The sequence below is a fragment of the Saccostrea cucullata genome, unplaced genomic scaffold (genome assembly GCF_032062105.1).
Source record: "Saccostrea cucullata isolate Sc308-1 unplaced genomic scaffold, CSIRO_AGI_Scuc_v1 ctg1783, whole genome shotgun sequence".
In the NCBI taxonomy this organism is placed as follows: domain Eukaryota; kingdom Metazoa; phylum Mollusca; class Bivalvia; order Ostreida; family Ostreidae; genus Saccostrea; species Saccostrea cuccullata.
Genome location: NW_026928505.1, coordinates 176,233 through 189,702, shown reverse-complemented (window position 1 = coordinate 189,702; position 13,470 = coordinate 176,233). Strand labels below are relative to the sequence as shown.

General features: G+C 32.5%; 1 protein-coding gene across 1 annotated transcript; it reads left to right on the top strand.

The window, feature by feature from the left end:
- The first annotated feature begins 10,171 nt into the window (after window positions 1-10,171).
- LOC134277790 (N-acetylglucosamine-1-phosphodiester alpha-N-acetylglucosaminidase-like) lies at window positions 10,172-12,122 on the top strand. Its single transcript, XM_062760096.1, has 4 exons — window positions 10,172-10,289; window positions 10,379-10,443; window positions 10,951-11,082; window positions 11,823-12,122. Exons 1-4 carry the CDS (start codon window positions 10,216-10,218, stop codon window positions 12,092-12,094), a joined length of 543 nt encoding a protein of 180 aa, XP_062616080.1. The 5' UTR covers window positions 10,172-10,215; the 3' UTR covers window positions 12,095-12,122.
- The last annotated feature ends 1,348 nt before the right edge of the window (window positions 12,123-13,470 follow it).

The following is a 13,470-nucleotide window of genomic DNA, read 5'->3' as shown; positions in this document are numbered from 1 at the left end:
TCGACCATATTAACGCATTTTGAAAAAAATGTGTATGAGTTGGTCAATCTTAGGTATGATAAATAATTAATTGAAACTGTTTGATAACTTGTCGGTGATGAGGTCACTTCAATGCATGATATCTTAACTAAAATTTATTTATTTGAAAGTTTTCAACTTCATAATATCTATGTAAATACAAACATTTGGGTGTAGCATACGCATCAGTACCGATGTTGGTGGGGGGGGGGGGGGGGCTTAAAAGCCTATAGACACAAATGTTTTGAGATATACATAGTACTGGCTTTGAAAATTGGGGCTTATCTAAGGGAGGGGGTTGTCCACTTTCAATTTCCTACCGACGGCTATGTACATTGTATAAGAAAAAAATAGAGTTGGGCTGAGAGATCTTCTAAAATTTAACGCACTCTGAAAAAAATTTTCAAAGTGCGTTGATTTTGTCCCAATTTTAACGCACTTTGAAAGCTTTTTCAAAGTGCGTAATTTTTTTAAAGTGCGTTGCCACACTTGACTTAAATTAAACGAGGAGGGCACTTGTATATATCGTCCAAACATCGTAGGTTTTAATGTTGTTCATCTTGATAAAATTGTGTGATTTCAAATTTCCTAAAGTTCCTTGGAATTCAAAAGTATAACTTCTCGAAAATATTATAACACAACACTCTTGAAGTTTCACCTTCGTTACTGTTAATATTTTAGTGATGAGTAATTAAAAAAAGAGGCTTGGTAAAACATTTACTAGAACTCGCTCTTTATATTTGTTTGTAAGGATTTTTATGAAGTTGGATAACCACAGGTAGAATTAAATCCTAGTTCCTCTAAATACAATTTTAAGAAAATAGAAGCTAGGGCTTGCAAGTAATTACTATAAAATGGATTTATCACAAATATTCAAATTAGGTGATTACCAAGGAAATTAATTCTTATCAGTTGGAGCAAATTTCAGAGATCTCCTTTCAAAATTGATGCATTGTCCATTGGTTTTGATAGGCATTATAGTGTCTTGATAATAAACCAGCTGCGCAAAAAAAGTGGTCCATCATCTGGAGAATGTAGATGCCGTTTAGAATTTGAAGCAAGTTTAGTAGCGTACATCCTTAGATGTATTAACCATACAGAGTGTGGTCAACAAGTTTGTATAGTAACCTTGAAATAGGACCTGTTCCAACTTTATTATTAACGAAAAAGTCCTTTAATATTTCAGTTTGTACATAAGAGTTAACAAAAGTAGAAAAAAACAAGAGGCCCAGGGGCCACAGCGCTCACCTGAGCACATCAGGCTTGAATTTACTCCACCCCCCCTCCCCTCTAGGCGTTCATCATTTGAACTAACTATAATCTACACTACCTGAGGATGATTCCATATAAATATCACAAATCATAGCTTTGAAGTACTTGAAAAGAAGATTTTAAAAGGTTTCCCTATATATCCCTATGTAAAACTTGGGTCAGCCATTTTGGCCCCACCCTTGCCCCAGGGGTCATGATTTGAACAAACTTGAATCTACACTACCTGAGGATAATTCCACATGAGTTTCATCTTTCCTGGCCCAGTGGTTCTTGAGTAGAAGATTTTTAAAGAATTTTTCCTATATATTTCTATGTAAAACTTGGGTCGGCCATTTTGGCCCCACCCTTGCCCCAGGGGTCATAATTTGAACAAACTTGAATCTACACTACCTGAGGATGATTCCACATGAGTTTCATTTTTCCTGTCCTAGTAGTTCTTGAGAAGATTTTTAAAGATTTTTCCTATATATTCCTATGTAAAACTTGGGTCGGCCATTTTGGCCCCACCTTTGCCCCAGGGGTCATAATTTGAGCAAACTTAAATCTGCTCTCCCTGAGGATGATTCCACATGAGTTTCATCTTTCCTGGCCCAGTGGTTCTGGAGAAAAAGATTTTTAAAGATTGTTCCTATATATTCCTATGTAAAACTTGGGTCGGCCGTTTTGGCCCCACCCTTGCCCCGGGGGTCATGATTTGAACAAACTTGAATCCACACTACCTGAGGATGATTCCACATGAGTTTCATCTTTCCTGGCCCAGTGGTACTGGAGAAGAAGATTTTTAAAGATTTTTCCTATGTATTCCTATGTAAAACTTGGGTCGGCCATTTTGGCCCCACCTTTGCTCCGGGGGTCATGATTTGAACAAACTTGAATCCACACTACCTGAGGATGATTCCACATGAGTTTCATCTTTCCTGGCCCAGTGGTACTGGAGAAGAAGATTTTTAAAGATTTTTCCTATATATTCCTATGTAAAACTTGGGTCGGCCATTTTGACCCCACCCTTGCCCCGGGGGTCATGATTTGAACAAACTTGAATCTACACTACCTGAGGATGCTTCCACATGAGTTTCATCTTTCCTGGCCCAGCGGTTCTAGAGAAGAAGATTTTTTAAAAATGTCATAAATTTTTCACAAATTCATAATTATCTCCCCTTGGAAGGGGGCTTGGCCCTTCATTTGAACAAACTTGATTCACCTTCACCCAAGGATACTTTGTACCAAGTTTGGTTGAAATTGGCCCAGTGGTTCTTGAGAAGAAGATGAAAATGTGAAAAGTTTATGACAACGACGACAACGACGACAACAACGACAATGACGACAGACAACGGACAAATTTTGATCAGAAAAGCTCACTTGAGCCTTCGGCTCAGGTGAGCTAAAAACGCTTGCCAGCAATTGACTCAATGAAAAATAGTTTTTTTTATGACAAGATCATTGTATTGACCAAAGAGCGTACGAAATGTTGATTTTAAAAGAGACTGCTGATCTTCTAGTTTCAGCAACTTGTTTGTCATTAACTTGTATTGTTAAGAAGAATGTTCACCATTGTATCTACTCATTGTATCGACTTTTAAAATAGTAAAAAAAAATTTATTTGAGCTAGTTATTCCTTAAATAATACATCAAAAAGACAATTTATTCCAGTAAAAGGTATAAGCAGATAATGATTTATCGATAATTCTTATACATTTGTATGGCATTATTAAATGTGCATATGAATGTCTCCAAAATACAGTTAAACTTGTCTTAGCTGCCACCTGAAATCAACGGCCACTCACCGTCAGCGGCCACTTTCAGTTCCCCCCGACGATTTTTCCTATATATTTTAACTGAAATAAACGGCCACCTGTGTAACGCGGCCAGCGGCCACCCAAATCCTCCCCCAACAGCCTTATTGACACTGTAATAGGCGGCCATTTCGTCCCTTGTTGCGGTCTTATCACATCTTTTAAACGCATTGGCTTGGGTAATTATATCCTCGATAGTAAATTTAATCTATTAATGCAATTAATAAAATTGCTTTTAGATACGCTGAACTCTGTTTGTGTTTATGAAAAAGAAATATTTGTCCTGTTAGATCAATTTGTATAATTATTTTTCAAGATCGCCGATTGAAAAATTAAAAGAATTTAATTACAATTGATACTTTCCTTTAGCTAAAGAAATTCACACCTTTTAGATTTTGATTCCATGAAGAAGCCCTAATTGTTACTCTTGTGAAAACAAAGTGCTTCATTTGTCATGATTATCAAGAGACTATCGATAGGGATTAGTTACGCTCTACTGAACGTGACACCTGTGTTATGGAATGATTTTCAACTCCGTAAATACATCTCTCTGGTCAACTGGTTATTTTATTTGTGTGTCTGTGTATGTTACATTAAAATTCTGACAGCTTTATAAACAATAAAATTAACCAGACTTTAAAAACATTAGCAAGTAAGTTAATAACCGATTAATTAAGTTGGGGGTGGGGGGATGGTCTTACACTGCTGACCACTTTTTTAACATATGAAAGTGAACATATATTCTTACTTAAATTTCTATGCTTTATTTTATTTACCATGAAACTGTATTTTTGTGTATTTTTTTCTTAAAGCCGCTTGGTCCGATTATAATCGCTAAAAATATATATTCGTTTTTCTTCTTGAAAAATAATTATCCATAAATTGTTTCAACTTTTGTCAAATTATATACCCAAAGTCTTTTTCTTTTAAAAGATATCAAAATTCAAAAGTTAAAAGAATAATTTTTGTTAGGTCACACAAAAAATAATCCTATGTTGATCATTGTTGATATCGCGTGAAATCACCTTCAAAAAATTAAATTTATCGCTTACATGTTTATCTCATGAAGAACAAACCCGAGCATTTTTTTCACAACAAAGTACATATATTACCTGTATATATATATATATATATATATATATATATATATATATATATATATATATATATATATATATATATATATATATATATATATATATATATATATATATATATATATATATATAAATTAATGACGTCATTTTTCCAAAATTGTTATCTTCAATGATTTTTCACATTCATCTAAATAAGTCATATCTACATGTACAAGTCTGTTTTATACCGAGATAGGTGTTCTGGTGTAAAAAGGTTGGGGGCTCTTCTAATTATAAAGTGATAGGGGACAATTTTTCTTGAAAAATATTCTCTTCTACTCTAGGTTTTAAACAAAAAAATTAATGCATGGTTATGATAAGCAAGAGTGCTTCATTCAGAAATTCCAGAGTTTCATTCATTTGCCCCTGGGTCAGATGTTCTCATTAAGTGGTGGGCTCTATTGATAATAGTGAAAATGTATTCATTCCTTAAAAAACTTCAACTTAGTGATCTCTACCATTTTTTCGTATCAATGGCATACGTGTATTAATTTGTAGTCTACTGAGATACATTATTCGTCTTTCCAATTTACTTTTGATAATTTCCCATTGTAAGTAATACATTTGAAAGGTTAAAGATGCCTGAACAGAAATTTGACGTTAATATTCTCTGTACAATATCACAACTTATATATTCTGATAACATTTAACACAAAAATACATTAAAATTTCAATGGTTGAAGGTTGGTCACCGCAACTGCACGGACTGACAATATACTGTGTATTAAAGGCAGAGATTTTTAGCACCGCCTTCAAAAATACCTGGTCTGGGTAGCCCTGTCAATCAAGTGCGTGAAGGTCCATCATTGGATGCTGGAACTTGATTGACACTTACTTACTGGTCCCTGTGTATACCCTGTACACCTTGATTGGGACTCATAGTGACCTTCTAATTAACTTTTGATCCTTTGATGTTTGCTGAACATGGTATACACAAACTGTATTACTATGAAAATCTTATATTGATAATATATGAATAATATATGAATTAAATATACCTTTAGTATTTGAAATTATTATAATATAATATGCATTAAAAAAATAAACTTAAGCACATAAAACTTTTTTTTTCAAATGAAATTTCGATATTAATTTTAATATGCTAAATGGTAAGTCTAAAGTGGAGATGTTATTGACAAAGTTCAGAGCAGCACTGCGTGAAGTAATTAAATTTAAAAAATAATGTTTCCAATCATGGGTCACTTATTTTCCTTTTTTATTCAGTTAAGAATTTACAAGCAATCTTTTTAGCATGTTTGATGGTGACAAAATCTTATTGAGGTTAAGATAAACCTAGATATTTTTTCTTAGTGAAATGTAGTTAACCCAACCCTCTTTTCCTTTTATTAATAGATGGGATCCTGGGAGGAATGAATTTTAAAAGTCTAATCTGGTTGTTACTGGAGTTTTTTTTTTTAATCAACACATACACTAACATCTAAAACTATCTTTATTTTAATATTTGAATTTATAGTATGATAAAATAATAATTTTTTAAATGGGTAGGGGTATTTTCAAAATGTAAAAAAGAAATCAAAGTAAAATTGAAAAAAAAAACTTTTTACAACTAGGGCCATAATAAATAAATTGCTAGATTCTCATCCAATTTTTTTTAAAAATCGAGGCGGGCGGGAGGCTTTTATTTCATATTTTATATTTTTTTCAATTTTGCAGACCTCTTATTGACCTGATCAATAGGTGTAATTTCATCTACAATACCCAAATAAAGTCATAGTAAATGTTCAATTATCTCTTACTTCACATCATCACCAATCTTTTTCAACCCATGACCCTTGTTTAAAATATATACGCATGTATTACAGCAATTTCTATCTTTTCAGCTGTCAAAATCATGTCGACTTTCGCGGGATTTAAAACGAAAGTAGAATGGTAGATGAATACCGATCTCGATCAGAATTAATACGAAGAAAAACAGAAATAAAAAAATCGAGGCGGGGGTATAAAATCGGGGCGGACGGGGATGAGAATCTAGGAATATTTTCATTATGGCCTAATTTTAAAATTGTCTCAAAATCTCCAACACAGGTAAAATTTGACATCTGGGTATTTCACTGTGTATTAAACCACTTCCTGTGTATAGGGATTAGGAGACAGATGGCCACAGGTAGACTGCTAGCCCCCAAGGCATTCACACCTGTACAAAATAAGCCCCTCCCTCACCTGGAATTTACCACCCGGTAAAAAATCTCTGCCTTTAAGAATAAAATTAAGATTGGTGAAAGTGCAAGAATGTGTTAATCAAACCCGTTTAAAAATTTTAAGTTTTAATTACTTTTACATGAAATAAAATTTTTAATATATCTTTGTGTATAATCCTATTAAAACATATAAGTCATATTATTATACCTCATTATCAATATTCTAAACAACGCGTTATCTGATTGGTCTAAGTTATCACGTGATCGGGCCGTAAACCTTCATATTTCCCGGCCATCGGCACGCTTCTCATCGTATTCCACCTCTTCGGAACACTTGGTGTATTTTCCCGCAAATAGTTCTCGTTTGTTGAACGAAAACTCCCGAGAGAAGTAGACGTCACAATAGCCTGGTTTACGTCACAAAACTGAAGATAATGTGTTAAACAACGGGTTTTATAGTAACTTTACGTAAAAAATGGAAATGAATTTGAGAGAGATGCCGAATTTGAAAGTTTATGTTTGTTTCAAAGGTTCAAATATTCAGCCAAGAAATATCATATTCCCCTTGGGCGAAGCTCTCGAGGAATATGATTTTTCTTGGCTGAATAAGTCTTCATATTTCCCTCACTATCATGCAATAAATGTATAATATTATACAGAAAATATTAACTTCATGCACCTTTGATGAAATAAAAGGGTTACTTTATCTGAAGTTTTATAATAAACGAGACAAAAATAATGTTTAATGAAATGAGGTTTTACGGCCCGATCACGTGATAATCTAGAACGAATGAGATAACGCGTTGTGTAGAATATTTATAATAAGGTATAATAATTTTCATTAAACAAGAAAGACCAATGTGAGAGGCTATGATATTGAACCGAGAAAACCATGCTTATTGTTGTTCTGTTGCATAATTTATGTCTCGAATGAAAGAGGAAAGGTCAACCGGGATACGGATATAGCTGACTGTTTAATTAACGGAACTGTATATGAATTTCACACAATTTTCATAATATTTCCTTTTAAACTCCATTTTACGTATCTTTGTACCTGCTGTCTTAGCCAAATTCTCTTGACACGACATGATCAATATTCTCAAGGTACTTGATATACACATATGACGTCATCGGTGGTAGATTTTCATCAAAATGACTGACTCAGCATCACAAAATAAATGCATTTTATTTGTGTTTATGTTTGCACGTTTCTATTCATTTTCTAGATTTAAATTACATCTCTAAACCCCGGTATTACAAAAACTTATTATTCTAAAACTGACATCATCTTGCCTGCTATGACGTCATAACGTAGCACTGATTTGGTCAAGGTAGAATATTTTGTATGCTTCCTTATTACCCCTGCGGATGTCCACGCAGAAAAAAAATATAAGTGAGGTTAAACCAAATGCCATTGGGCAAACCTCAGGTTACGCTTGCACGAGAAATCTATAGAGAGTTTGCTCCTAAGCCAACTTGTCCGTAGAATAGTTTGCCTTAATTGAATTAGAATATGCCATTCATTTGCAAATCTCGCTTTTAAATCTGCATATATCGTATCTATATATTCATCGACGGATCCGAATTTCTCTCTTATATATATATATCTATATTTTTATATACAAGCTAAACACTGATGCTATTGCACATGCATTTTAAAAAGTAGGAAGAACTTGCAGAAAATAGATAACTTACCTTGAATCAAAAACTTCATTCAGCGACTAGTTATAGCTTTAAAAAGACGGAACGAGTTTTCACAGGCATTAGTCTTCAGCATCAAGCCTCGAAAATAATAAGATACACAGCAATCCAAATACAGCTTGATGAAAGCCTGTATTAAAGAGTTTGCATGTGTCTAAAGGAGGGGGGGGGCTCCGAAAAAACGATAATTTTTCCCTCAAACATTCTCCAGAAATCTGGAAAATACAAAATATACATGGATATATGAACATGATAAATACACCATGATATTGTCTGAATATTTTTGAAGTTCTGTTTAAGAATGTTTGACTTTTAACAAGATTTCAGTGGTTTGGCACAATCCAAAACAAGATTCTCCTTGCCATTTGGGGTTGATAAATTTAGATATTTGTCCCCTCTGGATTCTTAATCATTGCATTGACCTTAAAAACATCAAGAATTGTACAATGTAATGATTTATTCCCAATTAAGCTCAAGTGTGCATTTGGCCAACAGGTCATCTTGATTGATTATTTTTATTTTGCACTCTAAAATTAAAAAATTTGAGCCTCTTTAATTCACAAATGATTATAATTCTACAGGGGGCCTTTCCCTTTTCTAGGGTGATAGCACTTTTTTCTTTTGGCAAAAAGGGTCATTTTTCGACGTCGAAAAATGACCACGTTCATTATTCTATGTTGGTTATAAATCGTCCTTAGACAAGCTATAATACAATATCCTGGATGAGTTTGTCCTAAGTAATGGCGGTTTCAAAACATTCTTTGTTAAATTTTACTGGCTCTTATTGTTTTAGTCATGCTAATTTTATATTGGTTATTTACTTGCTAGATTCTTTATGTAAAAGATAAAAAAATTACATGCACTAATTTCTTAGTGTTTTATTATATAAATATTATATTAGAGTGTACATTTGTAAATCACGAGAACTAAACTTTCAAATTATATTATCTAGTACATGTATCATCTAGTACTGTAGAAGTACCTTTTTCCGCGTGGTATTTATTTACACTACATGTATGTACACGGTTACAAATTTTCCGCGGAAATTTGTCCAAGCGTACTTTATATATGTGTAAGGCATATAGTGACAGCTGAAGAAATCTGCGTAATTTTCTACCCGCGGATTAAACAGAAATTGAGATTCCGCAGAATTATGACACCCTGGAAAAAAGTACGTCCACAGTACATATATCTAGTATTATATATCCCGAAATGAATCTATGCATTTTCTGTAGTACATAGACTAAAACTAGTGTCATTGTTGACCAGCACGTTAGTATTGTTTGACCCTGGCTCTTATTATTTTAGTCATGATTATTTTATACTTACTTGACAGATTCTTAATGTAAAAGAAAAAAAAACTTTACATGCACTGATTTCTTAGTGTAAGTGTTATATTATATAAACATCATATTAGAGTGTACATCTGTAAATCACAAAAACTAAACTTTCAAATGATATTATCTAGTACATGTATTATCTAGTACATGTATATATAGTTTATCTATTATTAATATATCCTGAAATGAATTTTTTGCATTTTCTGTAGTACATAGACTAAAACTATTGTCATTGTTGACCAGCATGTTCAGTATTGTGTGACACTGATCGATGCCCAAATAATATGCTTTGGCTTTCGGCTAATCATTTCTAAACATCAGGGTTGACACCCATTTGTACAAATGCGTTGTTAACACAATGAAAACGTTACAATTCGCGATATTTCCAAATGTTTATTTTAAATAAATGTACTCTTTTAATAATCTATTTTATAAATTCAAAACTTATTCCTGATACTGTTCACATTGGTTGTGAAATGGACAAATTCATGTACACGTACTGTAGGATGATTTCTGTATCAAAAGCTTAATTACGACTAGAATCACGAGAATGTCTTCTATATATCCAATGAGGAAATTATATTATTCTATTTTTTGTTTTGTTACCGGGACATAAGTGTAGTTTATCATGAAAACTGTATTTAAAAAAAATACTATTGGCATGCTATTTGTAGAACAGGAAACGATTCGTTATGTTTGTCGTTGTTTGTTTGGTTCTTATTTAGTTTCCTCACATTTTTTGTGATATTTAGAAAAACATAGTTTAATTTGACTAGATTACTTTAGAAATCACCCAATGAAAATGATAATTATTTTGCTCTTGTTTGGCATCAAGGAATTTACAACAGGTCGAGATGGGATGTGTACATGGTATGGGTTGATTAAATGAACGAATAATATTTTTATTGATCAATAAGATATTTACTACATTAAATTTATGCAATTCTCTGAAAATTAAGGATAGATGGAAGTCGTGGTTGTTGTGCAGGTACCATTTTTAATAGTGCACTGAATAGATGCGAAAGTAAGTAACATCATTGTCATATCTTGCCAATTCTATGGTTGAAATTATTTAAGTAATAATTAAAAATTTAAGTAACAAGTAAAAATACACCACCATCATATTTGAATGATACTTCTTAAAAGAGATGTCACAGAGTTATTTTATTTACTAGTTGGTTTTGTTGAATAAATGAGAATACTAAATCCCTACACTGATTAATTGCTGAAAGTACAATGCTATGGAAAATCCAGAATTCTGCGTAATAAATCAGAATTAATTTTGATGATTTCACTTATATATATCAATAAAGACAAAGTTTTCTTCTTCTTTTTTTATGCTAAATGAAAATCAACGATGGTCATATTCAAATAACGTTCATAAGAAAGTATTTATTAATTTAATAATAAGTTCATTTTGATATTGTTTTACATTTTCATGAAATCAAAATGCTACGATCGAAACTTTCGATTTTTATTGTGTGAATCTGTTATTAATCTAAATGTACATTTAATGACATTTTTCCCTTAGATTGTTCAACTGGCTATTTTGGTTTCAATTGTACGGATAAATGTGTGTATCCCAGTTTTGGTAACAACTGTCAACGAAGCTGTTTGTGTGATAACACTTCTTGTCACTTTGCAAAGGGATGTCCACAAACAAGTAGGCTTTAATTAGACACTAAATTCGTAGGTATATTCAGCTGTTTTAGAAACATTGAAAAACCCAGTGCCATGACAAATACACTCTGTACGTATCTGTATATATGATAAGGATTTTAAAACGTGCATGGTTCCTAACAGGTACATAACTAAAAGTAAACTGGCAAGTCGTTTAAATAAAAAGCCAGATACAACTATAAGTCTTGGAAAGACGCAAGACGCAAGGAATATAAAATAAATTTCCTAGCTTCAAAATATAGCCTTTTCTATATTTCCCGGTAATTAATATTCCTTTAGACACGGTTGTATGTCTATGACTCTAAAGGAACCGCGCGTGATACTTCAAACCTTTTTTTTATTTTATTGTCTACGTCTCAAACTAGTGTCCGCCAAGGACATATTTCAATAAGCAAGGCTACTGAACAACGAGGTAGTTAAATATTGCCAATATACTAATAGTGGATATTTGTTTTTCTTTTCATTATTCAATTTTTTAGTGATATTCCTAGTTCTGAAGAAGTACTTAATTCTCTATAAAAAATAAACCAGTCTTCAAAAAGACATCATAAATTTTATTATTGATCATTTGCTTTTTTCATGTTTTTTAAGGAAACTGAAAAAAATCATCTATGAAACAAAACTCATTTTCAAATCAATAATATACAGAAGAATCGTTTTCGACGCTAGATAGGGTCTCTGTTCAACAATTAAAAAAATTCAAATGTATTTTATTAAATATAGCAGAGAAGATCGACACGTTTGGAAATTTGAAAGAGATTTCACATTCTACATGTATGACACAGAAAGTTAGTTCAACCGTTACAACATGGACATCGCTAATTGTAGAAGAGGAAATATATATTGGAAATTCAATAATACGCAACATCATTTATTCTTTGGTTTTTATCGTTATAATTTCCCTGATTTTATTGTGTGTTTTGACAATTTATCAAAAATACTCTTTGAAGGAGGGAACATGTACACGATCAAATATACAACTTGAAAATTTATAGTTGAATTGTATTTCTTTTAAATAGTTGTATAAAGATTTAGCTTAAAGTGAAATATATTATATAATAAAGAAAATTGTTCATTAATAGCATTTTTCTTGCCATGTGAATTCTGAAAAAATAACTGAAACTGCTTCATTTTAATTAACAATGCATTAAATAATATTTAGACGTTTATTTATAATTAGTAATTGTTTTAAACTCTGATCAGATTTGTATTTTACGTATATATTTTTATGAGATCTATTACTGCTATTTATCTTCCCTTTGTTATATGTACATCTGGTGTGTTAATCTACATTTTTTGTAAGATTATCGTTATATCCATTTCTTTCCATTGATATCCATGTAGATACAATTCATATAAATCAGAAAAATGTTGTAATGACTTAATATGCACTTTCCGGTTTCATGGGTAGACTTCCTTACAACATTTACGAATTCACAAAGTGTCCGTCAAGTGATCGATAAAGTCATCTGAAAACACAAAAATGCTTTATTATATTACAATATACCTGATGAAACTCTCATTACAAGCAGTTGTCTGCAAATTTGACTATAATCATTTACCTGAAACGACCATGAAGTCATCATCGGTCAGAAAGTATTTGTCTATGATGCCCCATTGAGTTATTGTTGTCAAATTGATTTGCTGCAAACAACGACTATACAGTAGAGATAAAAAAAACCTTGAATTTAAGATTAAGAACTGGGTACATTATGTATACATCTCTCATATAATGTTCACACTGAATTATCTGGTAGCTAAATTTAATTCCATTGTGCAGATCATAAAAAAAGTACAAATAAAGCGTGAGCTATCGACAATAGATTTTTACTCGTCCGTGGCTGCTTTCCACCTCTTTTTTCAGCGTTTTCTCTGATCATAACAAGTATGGTTTATGTAATAGTAAGATCATATGAAGAGAAATCTTCGTCATGAAGAATGGCCGGAGCGAAGCGGAGCCCATTCTTCGTGACGAAGATTTCTCTTCATATGATCTCACTGACTTAGAACAGAACCTCGGTCAATCAAATGCATGGATTAAAAATAAACTCCTCCCACGGCTGTGTCATATATAAGGCTCAACTTGACCGTTCGTTGTTCATATCGAGCACGCAATCAATATCGAACACACGCGGTTTCAGAATGGACTCCCATTCCATTCAGGTTAGCACAGGATTATATAAAATACCTTTACTGGGGAAATGGTATAGTGGAGATATAAAATTTACTGAACTAATGAATACCATAGGCCCGGAAGCAAATTGAAGGGGGGGGGGGGGGGGGCTAAACCAACAAACAAAGGTAAAATTCCTAATTTTCAATGCCCATATGATGTATATGATGTATATATTTGCTAGAAAAGTGGGGGAGG